Source organism: Dermacentor silvarum, chromosome 5 (assembly GCF_013339745.2).
Source record: "Dermacentor silvarum isolate Dsil-2018 chromosome 5, BIME_Dsil_1.4, whole genome shotgun sequence".
NCBI lineage: Eukaryota > Metazoa > Arthropoda > Arachnida > Ixodida > Ixodidae > Dermacentor > Dermacentor silvarum.
In genome coordinates, this window is record NC_051158.1 from 38,683,892 (window position 1) to 38,711,108 (window position 27,217).

Here is a 27,217-nt window from a genome sequence, read left to right on the forward strand (position 1 = left end):
TCAAAAAAAAAAAGAACATCATTCGGACAGTTTGTAGGTAGTCTAGTGACTCAGTTCTGCGAAGTGTTATGTTGTCTGCAGACAGCCTCTCAACTTATGTACTGTCCCTCGATTTTTGTTGGCCAGTGCCTGCAGCCTTTCCGCAAACAACTATTTCGGAAGTCTACGAACCACGATAGTCGAAGGAAAATGAACTTCCGTAACAGACCTTTTATAGCCGAAACGACAAGTTTGAAGGAACGCAGAGCTATTTACAAAAGACTTGCAGACTGTCTATAGAGTCTAGACTATAAATGATGTTTACAAGGATAACGCGAGAAAGTTCGGAGCTTGCTTACTTCTTGAAGACTTTATTCGGTCACCACTAAAATCAACAATGCACACTTGAACCATATTCTTTCGCATACACACACAAACAAAATGTCACAGTACAAATGGCCCAACACTGGGTACGGGGGGGGGGGGGGGGGGGGCGGGCTGCGCGAACCTACCCCACTCACGTGACTCTTGGCACGTGCACGGACTACTTCCGGCGTCCACCGCGCCCTCTAGTGCCAAGACAGAGAACTTCCAACCGCCAGCGCAGTCAGGTTATGAACTAGCATCTATGCTCATAAATAACATGGAGAACAATATGTAATATATGGCATCGCTGTAAGCAGGGTATCCTGCTAGGTTCAAGGATGGCACACGTGAAGTTGACAAGGAACTAGGGAAACATGTAGGACGAATATAGCCACGATAGCTGGGGAATTTATCCCTCGTACGACCTCGAGAGAAATACGTGAAGATACGACCTTTAAGTAGAGGTAGTGATAAATTGCACTGAGGTCGTAGTGTAGCAGTACATCTGAAGCAGCTAATCTTGCGGTCTGAAACTTTATGTACAGCTCCTTGCGTACTATACGACATTCAAGTAGAGAGCTTGTGACTGCAGAACGCCGGGAGCAGTTCGCTTGCATACCTATAGCAAGACTAATGGTCTGTTGAACACTGTCTGTATATATAAATCTCACAGTAAACCTGAGAAGAAGAACGTACAACCCACGACAAGATGCTGCCTGACGGTGAACAAACGTATGTCTTTCGCACTTGCTCGGTGATAGGACTGTACTCGTGCAAGCTCAGTGCGACTCAGTCAGTACATCTTAAGCGCTTTATCTCTGAGGGGAAAAAATCATTCGTGATAGATTAAAATATGATATACTTCCGTGACGAGCAGCATCTGACGAGGTGATTGGGGTTTGTTGATGATACTAGTTAATGCCAGGATTAATCAGGCTCCTTGTAGCTCAAATGAAGGGCTACAAGTCTATGAGGATTTCAGTTCATAACACCCTTAGCCGGTTTTGTCAACTGTAAAAGGAGATTCACAAACAGGAGCAGGATATAGCCCTGTTAGTTTCTGCACACCAAAACTGCTGTGCGACCCGATCCTCTAAGATCTGCGACTTCACACACGCTTCCGCTGAAGCTGGCCAGCAAGGCCTGAAATCGCGAAGTATGTATATCTTCGCTTGAGGTAACAAGATACGGCAAGGCATATTACAGCACCCGCGCGCAGGGTTACGCATGAACCGACGTCATTGACTGCGTGGGTTTTTAAGCAAGACATTGTCTTGGCGCTCCCATTTTTAAGCGTAATTCACGTGAAGGTTGAAGTATGAAGGCGTCACGGCTTCTTGAAGCACTCCAATGTCTCGAAGGTCTGAATTGGTTTGCCGTGACTAATATATTGCTTAAATACTAAACTGCAGTGTCCGGGAATTGCCTCATACGCCTGAAATTTCGCACAGAGTCCGGATGCCAGTGTTTTCGCACACAGCATGCTGCGAAATCCGAATTCATTAAGGCTTTCTCTAGATTTGTTTGAGGTCCCCTCGCTCAAGTTTCCGATAACTCGATCGCATTGCGTTTGTGAAGTTCTTTTCTGAAGGACAGTTGTGCAATTCATCTTGCAAAACCACGTGTTCTCACCACCAGTACACATAAATATTCTTTCGAGCCCACTCTCTTCATTACACAAAAGCAGTGCTATAGTACCTATATCAAGGACACTGATTATATGCACGTCAGTAAGCTGTCCACAGATTTCAAAAGTTAAACACAAAGGTCTTCGTTTGCGCACTCAGAAAGACACGCTGATGCGTATATTTACTGACGAGCACGTCGAGAGATCAGGGCCATGGTGCTTAGAGATAAGCAACATGAAAGAAGCCAGCCGATGCACTGCCTTATGCGAGCTTGCCACAAGACCAGCTTCTAGCAATCGCGTACAATAGCATGTGCGTCTCCGTCTACGTACGACACGCCTAAGTGGTACAGCTACTTGCAGACCGTAACCTAGTTTATTTATTTGACCCTCAAGGCCTTGCGGCATTTGAGAGGGTACGACAAAGAAGCACCCAGTACCGTCAGGGGCAGAGCTTGTTTTTGGAATCGGGCACTCTTATAAGGCTACTTCCGACAAAACTTGCAGAAGTGCCATCATACGACCATTGGCCCAGGTTTATAAAGATGGCACGATTCTCCAAGTGTGTCCAGCAGTGTCACAGGCCACTTGTCATACACACTTCAGGTCCTGTATCCCGGACAAAGAACGGCGAGCCAGCAGGGTTGTAGTGCCCAAGTTGGACAGCAGTCATGTCCTTAAGTTAGGGACTGGAACTTCCATGTAAGCAGTGGGCTACAGTTCACAGTTTCCGGAAAACGAGACAAAAGAAAGCATGGGTGGGTCGTCAGCCTTGTTCTGTTTGACGCTCAGTATGCTTGCAAGTTCCAGTGTTGCAAGGTGCGAGTGAGAATGTACGCCTGCTGTTCAGCGCACTTCACGACGCCGGGGAGAGGCCACTGCCTAGCGTCAGCGTCGACTATATTGAGAACCCACTCGCAGGGAGCACGTCGGATCGTTGCGCTCACCATGAGAATCAAGTTATTGCAGTGCGCTTCTGGGCGACACAGGTCAACGCACCATCTTGAGCGACACATACACTCGTACATAAAGTGCTACCAAGCCGCGACATTTCCAACAATGCGGGCTCGTCGTGTAAATCCAACGCAAATACGATTAGCTGTTGTAAAAGTTATGCCCCGAGTCGACGCACAGAGTCCTATTATCGCGAGCGTCGAAAACTGCTGAGGACCTCTTAGCTGCAATGCGACATCACTCTGTCGAAGATTCTTCGGCTTTGCCCACTCAAAGTCCGACTAAACTACTCTCACTTTCGAAAACTTCCAGAGGTCACCATTGTTATCTCGGCGCTCAAGGAAAGTGCAATGTCCTGCATTCGACATCCGTGGTTAACCGGCAATAGCGTTGAGGTAAGTTCACGTGTGCTTTCGGTGTGACGATAGACCATGTAGTTCTCACATGTTCACCACCTCGAGCAGCGGACGCATTTGAAGACTCACGCGCACTGAATCACTTTGGGTCTCTTTTTACTCGGAGCTTAAGTGGATTGTCGTGCGCTTGCCATCCATGGTTAACCGGCACTAGAGTTGCAGTTCACGTGTGCTATACGTACAACAGTGAATCTCGTGGTTCTCAGATGTTCTGTGCATCGCAGTCACGTGGTTATCACATGTTCACCACCCCGAGCAGCGGGCACCTTCGAAGTACGCTAGAACACGCGGCTTTCATATGTTCTGGACACCTGGATCACGTGATTCTTAGTTCAGCACCTCGAGCAGCGATCACCTCCGAAGTGCGCAAGATCACGGGGTGTTCAGTTGTTCCATGCGCACCTGAGTCACGTCGTCTGCAGATATTCACGAGCACTTTCGAAGTCTGACACACACACTGAATCACTCTGCGGCTCGCTTCCTGACAAGATTTACGTCAGAACCGTGCTAGACAAAAAAAGAGCTCGTAGCACGGTTTCCAGCAATGGTATTTAGCACAGAACTTTCGCACCGTCTCAAACGTTCACGTGACGCGAGGAGGTGGCACGCCAGCGCTACGGCACTCAGCACGAGCAGGAGCACTCGACGAGTATGGATATGGTGGCCAGTATCCACCGGCACTGGCGCCTCTGCGTCCAGTCCCGGCAGTGCCAGCGGAGCACCGTCTTCTCCGTGGAGCTCTTCTCTCGGCATGACATTCCCGGCGGGAACGAGCACGACCGCCGGCTCTTGTAGCAGCGGCCCTCGCGTATCCATCGGGGCCAGAAGCGCAGGCCCAGGTCCTTCCACCGGTACACCAGCGGACAGTAGGTGTAAGTCCAGAGAAGCTGGCGCATCTTGCGCCTCAACCTCCGGCCCATGTCCAGTCGGACCCGGAGCCCGCCGGGGAGCTCGATGTTCTTGAGCCGGATCTTCTGCAGCTCTCGGGGCATCGGCCTGGCGGGCACCAGGCGGCCCTTCCTGAGCCGGAAGCCCGGCTTGAGGCTTCCTGCATTAGCGACAAACGAGGACTTGTATTCAAAGAAAAGTTATCACATTAGAATTGTTCCTAAGAGCATATAAGCCAGCCAATCACGATGTCGGACATGATATTAGCGAATATGGCCGCCCAATGGCGAACAGCACTTGCGGAATAAAACGCTTTGTGAATACGGCCCCATATTGTGCTATGAGAGCGTCTTGGCTAGGGATATCGGCTGGGCGACATGCGTAGTGCTGGAAATAAAACGTCGGTATAAAACTTAGCGGGGCGCAGGTTCTGCCAGATAGTTGAATTTCAGAGCAGTTTGTGGCCGCAGCCAGTGAAACCGTACGACACTATATGAAGTTTGCTTGAAGTAATAACACATAATATATCCGAATACAAGGCCGCGGAAATATTCACCATTTTCTCAGACCTTGTGGTCCGTAAACTTTTGATGGGGACTGTGCACCGCGCGCCGATATGGAAGGGAGCCACATATTTTCGTTTACAGCAAATTAAGGTAAGGCACATTCTGGCTTACACGTTACAAGGATTCGCTGCTTGAGCAGAAATTAAGTGTTCTCTTTCACTTAGGCGCAAATTGTTTAATTTTTTGCCTAACCGCTTTTATCGAATTCTATCATGCGCTTGCTGTATTCAGAACTTCGTGAAAATTGCCGTTCATTTGATAGCGAGACCGGCGTGTCTAATCAGATTGCACAAGCCAACAACCTAGAATCTACCGCGAGCCATAGTGACTACTGCCTTCGTATGTTCAGTGAAGCATGTGCACATTATTGCGGGCGGACGTGCGCAGAGTGATTTTTTATTCGACGACCGGCGATGGTGCGCTTAATGCTATCGTAGTCGTTTAAGTATTGCTTTTACTCCTGGCACACGTTCTCCCAATAAAGACTTCGATTGTTCGTGCACTGTTTTGGTGGCATTCTTGCCTCTTCACTGCCAATGTCACCACACTGTGGCCAGTACCACGTGACTCGCAGCACATGCCGTGCTTTGGCATTTCAGAGAAGAGGGAGAGCGTTGATGTAGGACCTGGCCATCTTGAAAGCACGAAGGTGACTGAGAAATTAAAACGACCTGGTGGGCCTCAAACTAGGCCTGTGCAGGCTGCGTGTTTGAGAGGTCTGACATGTTGACTGGAAAACCAAGCGCGAATAAATTACACAAGGACACATGGAACAGACGAGGGCTTGTCCTCGTCTGTTCCATGTGTCCTTGTGTAATTTATAATGACCCGCACCGCAAACGATTACAATTTTGTAAGGTGCACGTTTTGGAGTGCATAAGAGATTTATGTATTAGTTTGTGATTTACGGGAAATAGTTACTCTACGTGAATTCTGCGAAATTTAGATTCACAGAGGATCTAAACATTTATAGTCAACTTATAGTGTGTTAACACTCCGCGTTTTAGACGTCCTAATCGACAATGCTTACAGGAATGCGATGCCTGTTTTTATCGAGGAGTTAGACTTGTAAATAATAGAGCATACTTTTTCTTAAATATCCCAATTTTCAGCAGTGTTCTGAAAATGATTGCCAAAACAAAAGAAAGTGCTTCCAAATATCACGACAATTTGCCTTGTTTCATTTAACATTGACAAATTTTATTCACATAAGTTGAGAGACGGCCAAATCGGAGGATATCTGAAGTTATAATGAAATAGGGAGCGCCAGCTTAAGAGCATTTCTCCTAAACAACTTGTGCTAGCCATGAAATTCACTCCTAAATTTCTCGTGGCGTGACACCCATACTAGACTCTTGGAGGTTCCTCAAAGATCCTTCTCCAGCAGCACAAGAAGTTGGACCAATGCTGGCACAACATTGGGCTCATATCGATCTAGCATATGACCAATGTAGGTTCACGTGCACATGCTTCCAATCACTCAAAGTGATTCCCTAGCGAGATCTATGCACAGTCACGTTGAACCCATATTGGTCTTACATTGGCTCAAACTCCAGTCCTGCTTGGGATCGCACTGGAAGCTTTACAGATCTGTTGTTTACCGTTGGGATGGAGGTAGCTTTCCTTCGGCCTCTGTACGGCCATGAACTTTGGGTCAAAGTGCCCCGCCAGGATCCTCTGAAGGTTGACCGGGTCCAGGTCTTCGGGTCCCGGGTCGTACAGGTGCCCGACGGGCTCGACCAGATCGATGACCGGAAGGTCGTCCGAGGGCAGTGGTCGCAGCAGTAGCGGCGGCTTGACGTCCTGACCCTGATGACCGTCCTGGCGCTGCTGCAGTTGCGCCATCTGGTGACTCTGACGAGCCCTGGAGGGCCTGCGCGAAACGTTGAAAATATTTTCGATGCGGAAGATTCCATGCGCACGACTTGTGATTAACTTTTAGAGACACTAAAGAGAAGCATTATATCAGTTTAGGCTGATAAAGTATCCTTTCAAAACTCTAACTGCGCAGGTTTTGCGGCAATAGATTGATTAATAGAAGAATAAACGAAAGTCAAAGTTCCATTTTGTGAATTTCGCTCCGTAACTTCAGCGCCGGCATGTTAGTGTGACGTCACAGATTAAGCAATCTTGCCGTGCACATCCATCATCATTCTGATTTATTCGGAGCTTCCTTAATGCTACTAGATAGTGAAATAGCACTTCTGGAACACAGATGATGAGTGTGCCGGATGGATGCTGGGATTCGATGCGGCGCATGCGCTAAGTACGCACTAATTGTGGGCATACAATGAGTGTTTCCTGAATAAACGATCAGTTGTTAGTTTGATGAGTGACGTTGTCGTCGTTTTTTCTTCGTGTGTCTTCTCTGTGTCGTTGTTTGCTTGGGTTGATTTAAAGAAATGAATCCGTACCAACTAGAGCTCAATTCAAGTACTACTAACTATAGCGATAAGGCTAGGTATACGGTGACGTTGCTCATAAAAAATTAACAGGCATGCTGCGCGTGTTTCTTCTGTAGGTTCCGCTCACATGCGGCAGCAGTAGCGATCACAGGAACGGAGCGCAACAGGCTGACACCATTCATGTCGCACCCGGTTCCTGAGTGCCGAAACCGAAACTTGTTCGTTGTAAGTGGCATTATAATAGATCATTCAAGGTGTTGTGACGCTCGCCAGTATTTTTTGCTAGAGTTCAGAGGGTTTGAACCTTCGTTAAACGCAATAAAAAGGCAAAGATAAATTTTAGATGTCAGTATGTACACTTTTTTTTTAGTCTCGACTGGTAATTACACAACAGTGGTATTGTCAAAACGGAGGTCTTGTCAACAGAGGTCTCGGTGTCAATCATTCTGAGTAGAAGCACCAACATTTTTTTTCTTCTAAAATCTGGCGATAGCGAACTCGTTGCCTATCGTGGTTTTTACTGCATGAAAAGGAAATTAACATTTCCATGTTTATAACAACCTCATACGTCGCTAGATATACAGTTTAGCTCCTGCGTGATTCGGACAGGTCTGGTCCTATACCGGCCATCGAATAAAAATTTGACGCCAGCGATTTTCCAATGAGCTCAAAACACGAAGGGAATGGTTTCAACGATGACTAATTAACCAGCTCGTTCTTATTCTACAGAGCCCCGAGTTGGCGTAACGGGCAAAGAGCGCCACATTTATGCGCCATATCCGATAATCGTTCAAGCGAGCACAAGATATTCTTGCAGCCAATGAAGCGTGACCACTGACAACAGGAGCATCACGAGGCGAGCTCACGACAACCCCCAAGGAAATGCCTAATATCGAAGTAGGAGGGACGTGCGCTTCATACGTTAACGACTTTCTGATGTACCCGGGCCAGACAACGTATCATGTGCGTAAACAAATCTAAGCATCCCGCAAGGAATATTTTCTCACGTAGCCGATCTAGCCCCGCGCAGAATAGGTTGAGCAACCCCGATCATGGGTCCCTGACATCACGCCGAGAATCCCGGACGCAGTTAAGACTATGGTGGTTAAGAAATGCACTTTGGTGGAATAAAACAACTCGGACTCCAAACCAAAGCTCACTAGGGAACAGCTGGCGTCATTTTCGGATAATTATCACCGCTGAGCACTGTCAGATGGCAAAAACCAAGACCACTCCACTCTTCTTGGCTATGAAGCGAAGGCTATGGGGGCGGAGCTTCTGCACATGTATTCGTGCGCAATGTAGTCCGGGCGTGTTTGGAAATGGTTTCGGTGCCGATTTCTACGACTCCCGAATGCAGACACGGTTGACTTGGTGTGAATTTCTGTGCGTAATCGATGTTTAAATACAACCTATATGTATCTGTATTCGCGGACAGCTTTCTGTGTCAATGAAGGGAAAGCTACGGGCGCGTGGCTGCTGCGCATGTGTTACCGCGCGAAGTAGTCCGGCAGCGTTTGACGTTTGCTCGGAACAGACGCTGAATCGACGCAGCTTTCACGTGCGACGGTTTCGCGTTTGCTGAGACAAAGAAGGGTAAAACCGCAAAATGAGCAAACATTTACACTCAGTGATGCGTTCTATCTTATTTAAGTGCTCCTAATGAGGTGTTTTCTCTTCCCCAGCCTAAACTAACGTGGATTTAAACACGAGACTCTGTTTCAGAAGCGCTCTCAGTTGTGACTCACAAGTGTGAGCGTTTCGTCTCCGTAGCTTTCCCTTCATTACCACAGAAAAGTTGTCCGCGAATATTATAATTCTGAACAGCGGACAACGTATAGCCTGCGTCGGAACTCCGAAACAACCGCGGTGTCTGTGAGAACAAACTACAGACGCTGGCGTTGGTATAGAGTCGGCGCCAGCTCGCTCACTCGTTTCACCATGCCGACAGCTTTAAAGCGATAGGGACCCTGTCGATAGCTTTGAGGGCCCAGTTGCGCAGGAAATCCGGCGTTATAACCGTGTGTTGACCGTGAACGAAACATTTTCTACCAATCACAGTATGGAGCGCACCGTATGGTTCCATGCAGCACCACCAGATGACGCTAGCTGCAGCACCTGCGCGTATCCGCGGCCGCCGCGACGCCGACCGTGCGGGGGAAATAAAAAAAAAAGAAGCAGAAAGCTCGTATTCGTGCAAGGCGTTCGCCGCAAGCATTTCCCAGTAAATATTACGGTTGCATAAGCTAAAGTTGCCGAGAAGCGTGAGAAGCAGTCAGGGACCCTTGAATGCTATCGCGTCCTACTCTAAAAGGCGAAGCTCAAGCGTTTACCAATTTTTCATTCGCCGGTGGGTTCCCCTGGTTTCTGCGTAGACATTGTGCACGCTTGTGCTGGCCGCTTCAACAGCAATTTGTAGCTGAAGTTGATCATCCGTCTTTTAGAAAAGCTGACAGGTTGGACAGCAAGCTATAAGTAAGCGACGAACACTGACAAGAAAACGCGCGCGCCACTTTTCCTTTGAGGAACGGTTAAAACGTGCGACGTTCTTGCCTGTGCGAACACCCAGAGGAGGCTAAGAAATACAATAAAGTATCAGTAACAGACTGGGGAATGCTACACGTATCGTTTCAAATGATGTGCTGTAAAAAAAAGAAACAATTATGTTCTCTCTTTTCTACGTAAGAGAACGCGAAAAAAAAAAAAACGACGGGACTACCAGGACTACTTCCAGCAGCGCTGCTACATCAGGTGCGCATTGGGTCCGCAGGTTTTGCATCGTGGCGAAGGAAACTTGTCCGCGAGAACTTCCCCAAATAAAATTGCTGGCTCTCCCCTGATCGGCAGTAGATGTAAGCATGAAATGGCTACCTGCAAAGCACATTAGTTGGATACGATACTCTCCACAATCTTAAATGGGTGTAGTGCATGTTCGCAACAGCACGCCCCCCACACCGCACCGCACTGCTGCTGGACACTGGTCCATATGGACGGTGCCCAGCTAGATGAAGGAAACCGGCTGAACGCGGCACGACAGGCAGCGAAAGACGCCAGGGAGATAGACCACACTACCCAGATTGAAGAAGAAAAGCACCTGAAGGAGGCGAGACGCAGCGTGGCGCCCTCTCTCGAGGCGACACAGAAACCGCGCCGCGGAACTCACAAACCGCTAGCGTTCAAAAGACCATGGCCAAACGATGAGTCAAGTGTTTAGTGCCCTGTATCTGCCTTTTGAACGTCGCTATTGGAAATCACTAATGAAACTTCAGCATACTAAAAATTACAACGTGAGTGATATTGTGAACAAACATTAGAAAGAACTTGGAAGCAATTTTTTTTACAGCGCAGCTGTTAAGGGCTCACTCTTCGATGGTCGCGTCCGGCAACAGAAAAAAAAAAAACTGTCAGCCCTTCCACTGGGGTGGAGATGGAAGACCAGCGAAGCTGTACTATGGTGGGAATTATGTATTTACAATTATGACTATTAAGATGTGATGGTGTAATTGGTTATTTGAACTATTAGAGAATGAGAAATATATATGATCCGGTGGTTTTAATTTATTTAGTGACCACAGGGACCATGGCCTTATGGTCGCTACGCTACACCGCCATGGGTGTATACGGCAAAGGTTGGCACGTTCTTCTTAAACACGTCACCAACGCCGCGCGCGTTCGGTGCGAACGCGGGCAAAACGCCGCTGCCGTCGACAACAGTTGTGCGCGTTGTTTGTGTGACCGTACACAACCGCTGTCATATTAGTCATAATTGTCATATTATGCCAATTTTGGTACCTACCAAGTTAACGAAATGACCATGAGAGCACCAAGACGTAGGCGGCTATTTCATGACCTACATGACACGCATGTCATGACATTCTTGTCACGACCTGTCATTTATGTTTGTCATACGCTCTTGTCATACTATGACAATTTCGGTACATACCAAGTTAACGAAACGACCACGAGAGCACCAAGACGTAGGCGGCTAGATAGATACTGTCAAAATGGCAAATGTTCGCCAAGAAAGGCTTCGCATTTAAAACACCGCAAGTGGCTTCTTTAATAAACATAAATGAAATTGTCCGATGGCCGGATTCAAGCAGAGGACCTCTAGCACAACGTTTAGTTCAATTCATACTGCCACTACAGCTACGATTATTATACCCCGGAGAATATTCTAACATGTTACTATCGCATTCATTGCTTCGCCCTTATGAATGAAGGAAGGAAAGAAACACCCAAGCATTCAGGAGACAGGACGGCATTCACTGTCGCTGAACAGACTGTGACAAAGGGTTACAGTACAATGTAACCTCCATGGTTGACCCGGCGGGTTGTTCAGTTCTTGCATAAACATTTCTCTAACAATCGTTAAGACCGGAAAGCGCATGTGAGTTTGGTGAAGCATTTCACCCCCGCCTCGCGTCCTTTAACTTGGCTTTAACTTGATTCAACTGGCACACGACGGAAGGAATGTTCCGAATGATGGACTGCTAATAATGCCCCGGGAAGGTCTCCTTGATTCTGTGCACCAACGCGATGTATTGCTGACGCTGTGGAGTAGTGGCACTGACAGGTAGTGTGCTGGAAGGTTAGGGTTATATCAAGAAGGTTTAAAAAAAGATGTCGCCGTTTCACCCGAAATGCGAAGCATCAATTGCGATAGCAAATTAGTAGAGAGCTGTACGGAGTAAGGATAGTAGTATTATCAGCTGTATAAAATTGGACATGCAGCAGCACTATCGCAACGCTCATAACTGTTGTCGACGCAGTCGGCGTTTTGCCCGCGTTCGCACCAAACGCGCGCGGCGTTGGTGACTGTTGCCGGTGCCTCTGGGGGCGGCTGGAAGGTTTTCGACGAGATCAGAACGGGACACTCATCGAGCAGCGTCGGAAGTTTTTACCACCTTCTCGCCTCGCAACGTTTTATTGTGATAGCAATTATATAGACACTCCAAGCGCATTCCTGCCGTCGCCGTCGCCGTGAGGTTCCGTATAAAGTCCAACGGCGATAAACTCGTAGCCGCGCGCCGTATTCTGCACGGAGAGCGAACGCACGACGGAGAGCAAACACGACGTCTCCGGCCATGCGAAAGGCCGTGGGGGGATGGGAGGAAGGGAGGGGAGGCGACGTTTAGCTGCGGAACTAAATTACGGCACTTGCGACCGAGCGCAAGGGGAACTGGAGACTCAATCTCCCACCCGAAAGGAGGAAAGCGGGAAGGCAGCGCGGGAGGGAGCGTGCGCGACTTCTACTCGGCCAGGAACTGCGTACTTTGCGCGGCTGAGGGCTCCCAATGTTTAAATTGGCCACGTGTTTGCATTATAGCTTCAGTTGGTAGATAGCGACTGTGATCGTCTTCTTTTTTTCGTCGTTGTCTAGTTGTTGCGCGAGCAGATGATGTCCGTAGAGTGTCCTACAATAATTGCTAGAGGGAACTCTGGTGATGCAATCGTTCAGCCACCGTGGGAATGATGGGAAGTACGTGGACTTGTCTTATCTTCGTGCTTGTGGATTCAGACGTTGTTGTGGCTTTGTTTACTACGCTTTACACGCCTTCGCTGTCGTAAATTTCAGAGCAATCTGTACTTTTTGAAGTGCAGAAGACGCTGCCAACACGCACAATCGTTACTAATGGCAACGGTTCAGGTTGTCGAGGTGACCAAATCGAACCGCGCCAAGCGTCTCAAGGCACTGGCTTGCCCGCGATAAATTCGTAAAGGCGTTCTATGTCGCGTGCCGAGGCGTTCGTCCGTGGCGTAATGGTTTCAATGTCGGGCTTCTGTGCTAAACTGGAAGCGCATGGCGCGATTTCAGGCGCGATTGACGCGCGGATGATGTGACACGCGCATCATTCTTACGCGTGCCCAGCAGGATCCATCATGGAATCGCGCCGCTGCGTGCTGCTACTCGGAGTAGAGAAAAACGCCTCGCGCGGCGCGTCGCGTGCGCGTCCGCCAATCAGAGTTCAGAGTGCAGTCACGTGGCATTTGGTTTTTATTGCGATAGCAATTATATGGACACTCCAAAGCGGATTTCTGCTGTCGGTGTCGCCGTCGCCGTGAGGTTCCGTATGACGTCAACGGCGATGAAATCGGCGCTGCGCGCCGTGTGCTGTATATGCGATGTGAACGCGCGCGAGGGACGCGCGCTTTCACGGGGAGCGAACGCACGGCGGAGAGGAAACGCGCGTTCTGCGCCGTGCTCCCTGAAGGGCTGCAGAATTAGGCGTCTCTTTCCTCCTTTACAATCATCATTTATTTAGAGCAAACGCGACTTCTTCCGTCGCGTGAAAGGCCGTAGCGGGACGGGAGGGAGGGGGGGGGGAGGCGACGTTTAGTTGCGGCACCAAATGCCTATTTATATAAAAAAGTCACAGGACGGCGCGGCACACGCAGCACAGTCACAGCGTAAGCTGGTGGCACCATGGCACCACGCACAACAGGGTTTTTCGCGGCAAAGTCTCTTCGCCTCGTTTTGACGAGAACGATTTGAACTGTCCGCCTGGCGTCGACGGCGAGCTGCGGCTTGTAATGCCCTCTGCACAGCAGTCTGCTGAGCCCGATCAAGCCTTACAACTGCAACTCAGATTTAGGGCACGCTGCGTTTGCAGGCAACTTAACTAGATGGCGCCACCATACTGGCGGAGGCTCGGCAGCTCGGGATCGCGTTGATTGCGCGCCTCGTCTGAATTGCATATCGTCGTCTGCGCCTGCGCACGCTGCGTTTGCAGGCACCTTACCGAGATGGAGCCACCATAATGGCCGAGGCTCGGGTCGTCTGCCCCTGCGCGCTTGCCTTATAGGACATTTTCCGCTGCCCGATAGCAAATGCCTGCGTGGCTCAGTTTTTTTTTTTTTTTTTAAGCCTGCGTGGCTCAGTGGTAGAGTATCTGGCTCCCACGCAGCGGAGACGGGTTCGATCCCGGTGGGAATCGGGTATTTAGTTTTGCCACCCGATGGCCCTACTCTCCGCGCCTCTCGGCGGAACCTCTTTGGCGGAACTTCTTTTTTTCTCGGCAGAACTGGCGCGCGCGTCGAAGGTAACACGTGCTACACGTGTTCGTTCGCGCATCGTATTCACCCAAAATGGACAAAGCAACCTTCAACGAGGCCCTAAATAGTAGCAATTGCCTCCTCTGCTCGGTAGTAAGCGGCCAACACTCCATTTCCTAGAGTGAAGTTGTAAACAAGCAGCGGGCCGCTCAGCATGCGGAAGGTACATAGTCGCAGTTTCGCACACGATCTTGCTGCTTGAAATGAAGCTTGATAAATAAACGTTGGAAAAAATGTCGCTGTCTAATTACATGAAGATTATTTTATTGTAGTGTTCTGCAATTTTAAGGGCATATTGTACAGGGTGTTTCAGCGAACACTTTCAAAATTTATTTAAGGTTGCCTGTGGCAGATAGCCCAATTCTAGTTAATGAGCTGGTCTACTCGAAGAGGCGGACATTACTTGCACAAGAAATTGAAATGCATAATCGAATAAATAAAAAATCCACTAATTAAGTTTTTAACTAATTACATGATGGCTCTTATTTCAATTTACAAATTGTAGCCCTGGAGTTCGCAAGGCGGACTCCATCGCCGACGGAGTCCGCCGCGAAGCTGGGCGATCCACGGCGATGGAGTCCACAGCGAAGCTGGGCGATCGTAGCCCAGCATTTTCCAGAAGTGCGCGCGAACTTTTCATCTGATTACTTAAGATTATAATTTCTTTTCGCGCGTCTCGGACTTACGGCCGTCACTGCGCGTTGCATAGCGCAGCTTGCAACACCGACACCGCGTTCCAGGAACTCTCTCTCGCTCTCATAGCGCGCAAAACCTCTTCACCTCACAGAGCACGTTTACCCCTTCCAATTCCAACTATAATGTCTCTCTCTCTCTCTCTCTCGCAGAGCACGAGCGTACGAACGCGCCAGCTGTGGATGAAGACGACTACGCTCGAACGCAATCATATGGTTCGCATAAATGCATGTTTCGCAAGCGTGGCTGTATAGCCTAGTGGTTACGACGCTCGCCTTGGGACCGGGGGCACGCGGGCTCGAATCCCGCCTCGGCAAGAAAGTTTATTTTCTTTCTTGGTAGTTTCCTGATACGCACCACAAATTACGGCTGGCTTAAACAGCACGTCGTACTATGCGGCCAACGCTTCACGAGACGCTTGTCCCAGCACATCTGATGGTAGAACCATAGCTGCGTTACCAATCATACGTTAGCGAGTCTCTCGTATCATAGCGTCATAGCTACCGGTCGAGTTCACGCCCACACATGCTCATCCGTCACAGCACCCACACGTCTCATAGCATTAACCGACAGAGCTGACCAATAAGTGCCCCGAGCCGCAAGCCTATACCAAGTAGCCTATCGCTTTTCTTTAACAATCATCCTCAGATGGCTACTGTTCATTTCTTTAGCTTGCCACCGACTGTAAATTAGTGCAGTTAGTGCTGAATAGTGTCAGGGAATAGCGTAACTGTCTCGCTCAATGTGGTATAACTCTGCACCATTGTGCAGCAGGAGGAGGGTTCATTGGCAGTCAGCGTGCCATCATCATTGAAATAAGTTTAGACTCTGCATAGATCATAGAGTTTCTAAATAAAAAACCTAAAAAATAAAAAATAAAAACCTAAAAAATAAAAAAAATACCTGTAGACTAGTTCGCCAGTCAACAGAATGCCAATCCGTAGCCTGTACTTCCCATCATTCCCATGATAGTTGAACGATCGCAGCGCCACATTGCCCTCTAGTTATAGTAATATGAAACTCTATGGCATAGATAGTCTGCATGCGTTGACTTCGTCGTGGCCCTCATCTCGGGGTACCAGCACGTTGACAAGATGCGCGAACAAGTAGCGTGACAGCACGACAAGCGTGTCTTGCGCCGAGCGGCAGATCGACAAAAATTGATAAAACGGTGAAAAAAGCTGGCCGTCAAAAAACAAAACAATGTGCACGTGACAACATGATGCACTGACGTCATCCTGGTCGGGATGTTTGGTTACTAGCTTGGTGAGATGATGCGTCCATGACGTCACATGAAAAATATATCTAAATTGTACCACAGCCTTCGTCGTACGCCCTCGCATTGGTTTCCTACTGTTCTAAAGCTAAGCTTTATATGTCTAATTGAAATCCTACGTGGCTAGGCAAAATCGCCTGCGTACAGAAAACGATCATCATGGGCATTGGCTCGAGCGTCGTTGTCTTCTTTCGCAGCTGGCTCGTTGGCGCCCCTCGGGTTGCGCTCGTGCTCGAGCTCGGCACGCGCTCGTGCCACTGCTCCCGCGTTCGTCGTCGTCGTATTCTTCCACGCTGGCTGCGTTACCGCTCATCATTCCAGCGTAGAATTTCACTTCTCTTCTGTCTTCGTAATGGGGAGGCCGTGTTTGCGGGGTTATGAACCATTGCTTAAGGGAGTATCAGCCATTCATTGTCTTACGTAACGGACAGACGTACTTTTGAAGCAATTTAATTTCGAAGAATCGCAAGCGGCAATGGCGGGCCAATGCTGCTAACCACTCCGCCGAGCAAACTCGAGACACCGAACGCAAGCGACAACGGCGGACTGCGGGCATACCGTCAGTGACGTCGTTCTCTCCGTCGCCGTCGAACGTGCGTGTAACCTCATAATGGAGAAATACTTTAATGAACCCTCGGGATGAACCCAGCGATAAACACCGGGGACGCATGTTTCAACTTCGCTCGTTAACCATCTTCACGGAGTGGAAGGGCCGACGAATTTTTTCTTTGGCTTCTTAAAAATTCTTATTTTGAATATCTAAAGTCTGTGTACGATCTATATAGACTAAAGTTGAGATGTATGTTTGCTTTGGTCAATTGTGATCCACAGACTTCCGAATGGGCTGTTTGCGGAAATTTTATGCTTTAGTCAATAATATTCAGTGACCGTATCTTTGCAAGATGTCTAATAGACAGTCTACTAGCTTCATAGAAAAGAACACTGTAAATAATTCCGTTATGCGGTTTAACTAAGCTTATGCCAGCGCAAAACAGGGGTAATTGGAGATCACAGGGAGAGGCCTTCATCCTGCAGTGGACATAAACATAGACGGATGATGATGCGAGAATGGTCTTCCTCCCAGGAACCATCCCAGCCCGATGGCGTCACGCTTCAATGACCTGATGAAAACCACCCTTCTAGTAGCAAGAAACAATGTCACCGCAGATTAAAAAAAAAATACTTGAGGGGCGATATTGGCTGTACATCGGCGCACGTTGGATTCTAAGTTGAACCGGTTCATTGCTACCTAAGAGCAGAGTATCGAATAGGAACTGAACCGGAACGATACGATTTTTTCCACTCCGGGACGATACCTTGAAAAGTGTGGGGATGCGCGACTCTCACGCGTCCCCTGATGTCGTTTTCCCCGCATGGCTCCCGTCTCCTGTAATCCGGCTTCGCCGCGTGGCTTTACGGCAGCGAAGGTCGGTGTGGTTGCGGCGTATTGCGAGAGATGGCGCGAGCGTTGCGCAGCTAACGCCACCTAACGGCGGGGTTACTTGGGCGCAAAAGGAAGAAGGCGCTCCCTCTTCGAAGTGGGGTCGGTGAGCGATGCGTACGTTCTGCGCGTGCGCCGATTCACGCTTCGCGAGACCGCCTCGCGAGGCTACGAATCGTTCGAACGCGCCACCGTTCGCGTGACCGTACACGTGAACGATTAGGCGTTTGTGTCTAGCATGCGGGCGAACACATTAGCTCGCTATCCGGTCGCGTTGAGTCGAACTTCCTTGATTTGTCGCGCACCCATGTGTATGTCCTATGCGTGGTAATTCGGCTAGCGTGCATTAGTGTATGAAAGGTACAATAAATACCCTTGCGTTCCTTTGTCCCAAGAGCACGTGTGAGGCCCCACAAGAGATAACGGTTTTCGGTTCAAGATGGCCACATTCCCTGCAGATTTTCATTCTTGCATTGTGTACATTTTCTGCTCAAACGTGCTACTTAATTTGTAAACGCGCATGACAAGGCTATGGACTTAGAAGAGGCAGCTCCTTTATTGCACCTTTCAACGTGGTTCGTGGGGAGACACGCATTATAATTATACAATCACGAGGGCTTGAAAGTGGTGACCGTCAAATAGTTATTCAATTTCTCGCCATCGAACTATGATACGGTCACCGCTCTCACACGCTTTATAAATCCTTTATACCGTTTTAGATACTTATAAATCACTGGACTGAAGACGCACTTCCTATAGCTTGGCGGTCGCTCTTGATGACACTGCCATGTAAACTGAAGTAGGTGTGACGGAAATTATGACCAATTGCTTCTGATGTGTGCTTCCACAACGAGATCACTTTTCAGCAACTTGTGAATTGAAAAAAAGAACGCGTATCTTTTTTAAAATAAGTTTTCCGTGCAGCTTAGGAGCACCATTAAGATTTCGCACAAAATAAATGTATGCTGTTTTCATGTAATTATTCTTTCGTAAGGCAAACGAGCATACAGCTTCTTTCTAGTTTGATTTGAACCAGAAATGAACCATTTTTGTTGAACCGTAACAAAGGCTTCGATTCAATTTTCTGCTTTCGAGTGTTTATACGCCGACACCGACCACACGTAGGGTGCATGAGGGTCTCAGTATACAGGCATACCTTGGGGGCTTTGGTGGCGCTCCGGTGCGGGCCTGTGCGGTCCGTGACGTCATCGCGAGGAGCAGGAGCACGAGCAGGGCGAGCACTACCGGACCCGCCAGCCGGCGTCTCTGCATGGTCCCGCGCACACCACCTGTGACGCAATGAGTAGTCGCGGGGTCACGTGTGTGTCACGCTTTATTCGTGACAGAACGCGGTACACGTGAACGAATTTCCAGGGATCTGCATAAAGCGTTCGCTAAAATGAAATTGTAGATTCATCTCACGGCTGACGCCGTTAGACGGGCCGATCGATCACTGTATTCGTGATTCGTGTTACCAGCACGGAATCAAACGCGGCACATTGAAAAAGGCATGGACACCACAGATGCTAGATGCACCACAAGGAAATAAATGGAGTATTTTAGAAGATCTGAGGCAGGCAGGCAAATAGACAAACATTTTGGGGTTTTACGTGCCAAAAACACCATCCCATTGTGAGGCACACCGTAGTGGGGGACTCCCGAATAATTTGGACCACCTGGGGTTCTTTAACGTGCACCTAAATCTATAGGTACACAGGTGTTTTCGCATATCGCCCCCGTCGAAATGCAGCCGCTGTAGCCGGGTTCGATCACGCGACTTCGTGCTTACCAACCCAGCACCATAGCCACTAAGCAACCACGGCGGGTCAACGAATAGACAGACGCACTTTCGATCTTCTTACCACTGTATGAGTAACATTCGTATTTATCTCCTTCAATATACGCACCGCAATTTAAATGACCCTTTGGCTGAGCAATTGTAAAACTAGCAAGCTTTTGAAAGACCATTACAGCTACTGATTTACCCGCAAATAGCACTCGAACGAATAGAACAAACGGGGATAGCCGATATTCTAGTTGACATTAAGCGGAAGAAATGGAGCTGGGCAGGCCATGTAATGCGTAGGATGGATAACCGGTGGACCATTAGGGTTACAGAATGGATACCAAGAGAAGGGAAGCGCAGTCGATGTCGGCAGAAAACCAGATGGGATGATCAAGTTAGGAAATTTGCAGGCGCAAGTTGGAATACACTAGCGCAAGACAGGGGTAATTGGAGATCGCAGGGAGAGGCCTTAGTCCTGCAGCGGACATAAAATAGGCTGATGATGATGATGATGATGATGATGAGCACTCGAAGCGGCCGGTGGATATCATACATAGGTCTGTTTTTTTTTTTTTTTTTTTTTTTTTCAAGCTCCAGCAATCGCACTAATGCAGCATATGCAGCCGCAATCGAATGTTCAATGAAGTCGATTATCGAACTTTCGAATTAAATGCTTTGTTTCGAAGCAAAAGTTTTTAATATATATAGCCATGGCTTAGCGACGGTGATAAAACAGGAACATTACAAAGTAGAATGAATCAGTAATATCAGGAATAAATAATCAAACAATCCATCTCTGTGATAAAACTTCCAATGAAACGTTTTCCTCTTGGTAGATTTGCGCAGTACCGAGGCCGAATTCACAAAGCGTTTCGTTGTTAAGTGCTTTTTCGTCATAGAATGTTTTCTTCTTCTTCTCTTCTTTCTGGACTTTTACGTGCCAAAACCAGCTCTGATTATGAGACACGTCGTAGTACAAGGCTCCGGGTTAAATTTGACCACCTGGGGTTCTTTAACGTACACTATAACGCAAACACACGGGCGTTTTTGCATCCTTCGTTTATAATATATGTCCGACATCAGACATGGCCGTGATTCTCTCCTACGAACGATTCTAGCGTAATATCTTTGTGTGAGCACACGCCCCATGTTCGACATCCCTGCGCTTCCAGTTATCGATTACTTCGGCCTCGCTCATTGGTCTGCTAGCCTCCTCGGGCCATGCTCAAAAGAAGCTCTCACGTATAGAATTGTTCTTAAGAACAAATTCCGGCCAATCCCTATGCCGGCCATATTATTAACGAACGCGGCCAAGCAATATGGCAAACAAGCGCTATACGAACGGAAAGCGTTGTGAATACGGCCCCTTGTTATGTAACTAGGTAGAACGATTGCCCCAAACAAGGTCTTCCCGGTTCGATCCCCTGAAGAGGACAAAGGAAGCTCCATTCTGAGGAACCCGTGTCGGGTTGCCTTGTTTTGTACAACTTTCGAGTTGACTGCAACCTTTTTTTCCCCAAGAATCCAGCTCTACTTATTGAGCAAACTTGTGTCCAGAAAAAAAATGATAACGTCATTCCTATATGACAATGATAGCGGTGAGCACGTTCATCGAGTCTAATCTCACTGGTGACGTCATACAGGCGTCAGCACACATTTCAAAGCATTGCCGGTGCTATCGTGTTAGATTCGAGATCGTTCAAACGTATTCGCGTCTAACGCGTGCAAACTGATTAGACAACGCCTAGTTAGGTTGTCCAATCGACAACAGCGTTCACAAGTTTTTCGAAATGAGCAAGTGTGTGTAGCGCCGAGCGATAACACGATAACAGAGATAATTTGGTAAAAGAGGTCACTCACAAAAGAAAAAAAATTAAACAAGGCACGCGCGGCAGTGTTCGAAATTTCGAATGCTATGGTGTTGGGCTGCCAAGCAAGAGGTCGCGGGATCGAATCTCGGCTACGGCGGCCGCATTTTGATGAGGGCGAAATGCGAAAACACCCGTGTACTTAGATTTAGGTGCACGTTGAAGAACCCCGCGTGGTCCAAATTATTCCGTAGTCCTCCCCCACTACGGCGCGCCTCATAAGATCGTGGTTTTGGCACGTAAAACCACATAATCTAATTGATTAAGGAAATTTCGAATAGTATTACATCCGTACATGAACTTGTATTGCAGGATATAATTAATCTTTGGTTAACGATTGAGCCTCGGAATGACCTTTTTTTAAGCTTTATTGAAAAAAAAATGTTACATATTTGACTCGATATTCGAAGCCAGTTTTTCTTTAAATATTTCTACTGCTTGAGCCTCGAACTTGTTCCTCTTTCTGTAACCAAGAAAGAAATAAACTTCAACTTCAAAAATTTCCACTGTTCAGACATGTCTCCTTCGGTAAGAAAAGTTTACTTGAAGGCAATTTTCGAAGTTTAGTTTAAGTAATTAATGCTCGTTGTCAGAATACATGATCATAAGTTTTGCAGAAGGTCATGAGGAAAAATTGCCATGAGGACCTGTCAAAATTGAAGAGCGTAATTTCAGTAAATATTTAGCAGAAAAGTGGAATACATTGAATGTGAATGCAAAGTGAGCACATTCTACAACAGTCAGAACGCAATATTGCTATCTTAGAAAGAATATTACGCAAAATGGGGTGAAATATATACATAAAATTTGCACGCTTCAGACGCCCAAATAGACAAGTTTAAGAATCATGATGTCACTTTTCAGAGCACAGTTACGAAGTTAGCAATGATATGTTACAGGTATATTTTAATTGTTTAATTGACCGATTTTCACCGATCTTTTCGGAAGATGTTGAGACCATAAATAAAAAATTCTGATCTCAACAGCATGTACTGCAATTTAACTCCCTATCAAGAGATAAAATTCAAGGGGTCCGGTTCAAATCGGTTCGGTGATTGCCTAATGAACGCATTTCCGGATTTTCTGATGTATTCGAACAGGAAAATAGGCCCGTATTCACAAATTTAGTTCTTACGCTGAAACTGTTTGTAAGACATTATTCCAGCCAAACATAATGTCGGTCATAATCGCATCATAAGCGGGCCAATCATAAACAGCGCTAAGAATGCAAACTTTCGTGAATTCGACCCCAGAACCGAGCTATCATCGAAATGCATGGCTGTGCCAATTAAACCAAATAAGCTCTGAAAAAAAATAAAAGGAAGGACAGGGCTGGCGAGCGTTAACTAGAAGAGCAGTGTATTTTGCCGCCGAATTTGATGACGTATTTCTCAAAACTGCCGCCAGCACAAACCGTCTATATAGCCAATTCGGTCAACCTTTAAAACTTCATTCATACTCAGGAAAGCTTCAATATTGCAATTACATATCCTGTCCCCGAAAATTGGCAATTATAACTATAATTAACGAAGTTTCGCCAATTAGTTATTCGATTAGTTATTTGCACTTGTATTCAAACGTCTGTTGCCGCGTAAGATGCGTTTAGAAAAGAAACAACTTGGTCGCTCGCTACTATTTAGCGCTTTATAATCACCTAAAGCCCTCGCTAAAACACCCGGTATAAATTCCAGTCACACACGCACACAAACACACACACGCACACGCGCACACGCGCACACGCACACACACACAGAGAGAGAGACAGACCCCCGCGCGCTCTTGCTGTGATTAAACAGCGCTGTGTCAATAAACTAAACTTGACTGAGCTAACTAAAGTTATCACACTTAATAACTGCGCTAACTGCTAGAACTAGTTCACTGAAAACTAAATTAAGCTAAACCAAAGTTAACTGCATGTGCTAGGTGGTAGGCATCTGCTTCCGTCAATGGAAAGGGACAGTTTGGACATGTTGCACCCATTCAAAATTGCGGCCAGCTATTTGGCGACGTTAACGAGGCAGACGTTGGTTATCTAACTTTCGTTCTTACTTAACTAGTCCGCTTAGTATGGACTTGTTCAGGCTCACAAACGGAACGCTCCCGTCACCTACACTGAAACCTGGCCTCCGCTACAGGGCAACGACCACCTGTGGTCGTTGGGCACATGACAACAGATGCTTCAAAAGAGTACTTGAATTCATTCACAACACAGACCTCACGGCACAGATATATATAATACGTAACAAATATTATGCCTTAGGGAAGGTCTCCATCGCCATATTCATTTTTAAGAAAAGAAACTGTTAACAGTCGACCTTGTAATGCCCAACGTATCGCATATATGCTATTCTTAGTTGGCTAGCTGAAAAGCGTGATGTAAACACGGAAAACGTAACGCATAGCCTATAATTTCAAGTGTGGGTAGTTTTTAAAACAAATAATTTATTAATTACTAGAATAATTAGGTTTTGACTCAAATAACGTTTGACTGTTGCTTTCTGTTGTACAAGTGTACTCTCCATGACCAAAAATAAAGCTGTACAAACTCTCTTAATTTTTTCTTGATGTAGAACAGTGTTGGGGCATTACAGGGTTGAGAGCTAGTTAACTAACCGCCGCGGTAGCCCATTGGCTATGACGTTGCACTGCTGAGCTCGAGGTAGCGCGTTCGACCCCGGCCGCGGCAGAATGCAAAAAACTCTTGCGTACCGTGCACTGGATGCACGTTAGAGAAGCCCGGGTGCTCAAAATTAATCCGGAGTACCCCGCTACGGCGCACATCGTAATCGGATAGGGGATTCGGTACGTAAAACCACTGAATACATAATTAATAATTAGAACTATATAGTAAACTTAATGCGGTGCTTACTAAGCGTGATCCGTTAGCGGGGGCTGTCAGTTCGGAGAAAACAAAACCGCGCGCCCCCCGTATAACGTAATGGGTCACCCACCTCAAAGTCAGGGGACAGGAGCCGGACTGGCCGCCGTACGCCGTGCGGTCTTCATGACTGCCAGCTTGCGACGGACACCACCACCACCCCGTCGGCGCTGGCGTCGTTCGCGTTTGGGCGCCGCTTCGGAGAGTTGCTGCTGCTGCTGCTGCTGCTAGGCTGCCCGCCCGCTGGTCCTATAGGACTGGCGGTGCAAAGGAGGGATGCGATGCACCTCCCAAAAGATGCGGGGGAAAAAACGTGTACGAAAGAAGAACACGGAGAGCGGCCCAGTGATCACGACGTTGTTCCCGGCCGCTCCAGTTTTCGCATCACGTTGTACAATAACGTTCGGAAACGACGATCGTCGCCGCAACTAACTGTTGCGGCTGTGTTTCTTTTTTAAAAGGCTGTCTCTTTAACGAAGCCGACAAAGCGAGGCGTCATCTATGTCGTATAGTTCTCTTCTTCGATCTAGCAGACGAGCGATCGGCGTTCGTTATAGCGTCCGCCTGGTCAGCCTTCTAAGCCTCAGGGCTGATTAGAGCGTTGTGCGTGGAAGATAATCGAATGGAGAGACAGATACAGATATAAAAGAAGAAAGGAACGTTCTACGTCTGTTTTCGTCTCTCTGATGACTTACTTGGCTTTAAGTCCTTCGGTGAAAGAGTCCTTACCGCAGCGGACGGCGCACCGTGAAGCAGACGAAAGAAAAAGATGAAGTGCACTACGTTTCCAACCGGTGCCGAGTCGTTAGCCAGTGACCGACGATGTTCGTTCGGCGTCCGATTACGTTTTCCCGTCACGAACTAACCGTGGGACTCTGCAGTCGGAACAGGACGTTATTTGGATTGCAATTGCACTCTAACCTAATAAGAGAGCCGCCGCGGACTCTACGTCATCGATCATTTGCCGCCGGGCTGGATCCAATGTCTCTAGGTCACTGCACTACAGTGCATTTCCAGCTGGCATCTTCAAGAGGTCATCCGTTATCTCTGTAATGGTAGTAGTTGAAACAAACTGGACCAACTGCCCAGTTGTGCCGGCAGTTGTGAATTCGCCAAAGTTTCCCCACCGGAGAGTTCGCACAGTCTTTTGGTGTGTGTGTTAGGCTTGCCTTGTCGATCCAGATATCACTGGAACTCAAGCTCATCGAAGGCCATCTGTCGATGGATATCAGGTTGATATCTTTGTCCTGGTATCACGCCGACTCGTTGCCACTTTCCTCAGTCTTCTCAGCTGATAAAAGTATAAGAGTACAGTATGACAAACAACTTTAAAGCATTCATCACTACAATCACTCGTCTGCTATTGTCATCTGCTATTGTCGGAGTGTCGTGGCAGAAGACAAAAGTGTGGCTTTGTATTGTCCAGGCGAAAGCCTCAGTGTCGTACTCCAGTCAAGGATACGAAGCTGTCCACGATACGGAAGCGCTGTATTACTCTCGTCGAAAGGCTTGCTGCTGTAGGCATGCAACACTCGGTAAGGTCATGGAATTATTCCTCTTGACTGAGCCGTCGACTCCAAGTTTTTTTCCAGCGACGTCACCAACATTACGGCTTCAAGATGCACACACAGATCACACTTCCTAAAGACGCGTCACTTGTCTTTTCAATTTCTGTTTAGTAGTCGACTGTTATTACGTGCAGGATCTCCGTACCTTACGCCATAGATGGCTCACGCGAAGAGCCCAGGGAATATTTCCATATCTCGTGCGTCATGACATCATTTCCAGACGTCATTAGCCGGAGAGTCGCCGGTGTTTCGTCCGCCTTAACTTGTGGTGCGTAATTCCCCAAAGCATGCGGAACCAAACCGTGCTTGCTGTACGTTCGCGTGTAGACTTTGAATCGACTACTAATTGCTTGCACCTGGTGTCTTCAACGTTGTCTGCGACAGTGTTTCGCCCGAATTTAATGTCGAAATCCTAACCTTCAAAGGCGCTAAAGCTTCTTCCGCACCTCTAATTACTGGCTTCTTCCTTCTCGCTTGAATGATCAGCCTTTGAGATCTTTCTTGACGCCTGTTAACGTCGTTTACTTGTGCAAACGTTTTGACTACCGCTGTGCGTCTAGCTTTTCCGTCGAAATCGATGTGATGACGTCACTTCGATGTGGTATATGGTCACTGCTAGAAACGTAGTCACAGACGGCCTGAAAGTTGTAACTGTCCCATCTCGTCTCTTGGAGCCTCGAAAAAACGTGGCCACATCCCGACACCTGGTGCTCCAGTTGCCTTCTCTACCGTCGTACGTCCAACGATGACGTCACTCGGGTTCCTTGTCGCCCGCCGAAGTAGCCACCGCCGGACACTTGGCGTCCCCGACCGCGACAGTCACGGTGACGTCACTTCGCTACCGTCGACCAAAGATGACGTACTCGGGTGCCTTATCTTCGGCCAGAAGAAGCATCGTTCCAGACGGCGAACAGATCAACATTGCAAGCCGTCGACGTCAGGAACCGCGTGAACGAGGTGCCGCGTTTCTGAGCGCTTGGCGTTTTCGTAACAGACGACGCGAAGAACGGCGTCACTCGGGTATTACCACCGTCACCGTCACAGGACGGCTCGCGAAAACTCTTCAGACCCGCTGACAGGAGCCGCGAAAAAGGGGCGGTTCCCGATAGAGCCGCCGCTGCCCATCCATGGCTTCGAGGAGCTGGCCTTTACCGGCGTGCCGCCTCAGCTAGGTGATGCCTCTCGCAGGCCTCCGCTCCCTTGCCTCGATTGCCGAGATTGCTCTCGGGTTAAGTAAAAGAAACAAAAACAGTAACAAAAGGCACGGTGGAGAGAAGGAACGGGTCACGTGTACAGACGCTCGCCTCTGCGGCACCGAGTATCGCCCCCTTCTCCCCTGCCAGCCTAATCTTCTTCTCCTTTGTCTCACTTTATTTTCGAACTTGATTTCGTACGCAGTTTGAGAGGTCCTGCACACTTTGTAAAAAAAAAAACGTGGGCGTAGAGAGCG

General features: G+C 48.0%; 1 protein-coding gene across 2 annotated transcripts; it reads right to left on the reverse strand.

Moving 5' to 3' along the window:
- Positions 1 to 339: 339 nt before the first annotated feature.
- On the reverse strand, positions 340 to 27,217 carry LOC119453301 (noggin-2). 2 transcript variants are annotated; one of them, XM_049667750.1, is made up of 4 exons: positions 24,273 to 27,217; positions 18,824 to 18,956; positions 6,398 to 6,669; positions 340 to 4,390 (listed from the first exon to the last, which is right to left on the reverse strand). In XM_049667750.1, exons 2-4 carry the CDS (start codon positions 18,937 to 18,939, stop codon positions 3,966 to 3,968), a joined length of 813 nt encoding a protein of 270 aa, XP_049523707.1. In that variant the 5' UTR covers positions 18,940 to 18,956; positions 24,273 to 27,217; the 3' UTR covers positions 340 to 3,965. The 2 variants fall into 2 exon arrangements, with proteins under 2 accessions (XP_049523707.1, XP_037571267.1); XM_037715339.2 differs by lacking the exon at positions 24,273 to 27,217 and having other exon boundaries at positions 18,824 to 19,105.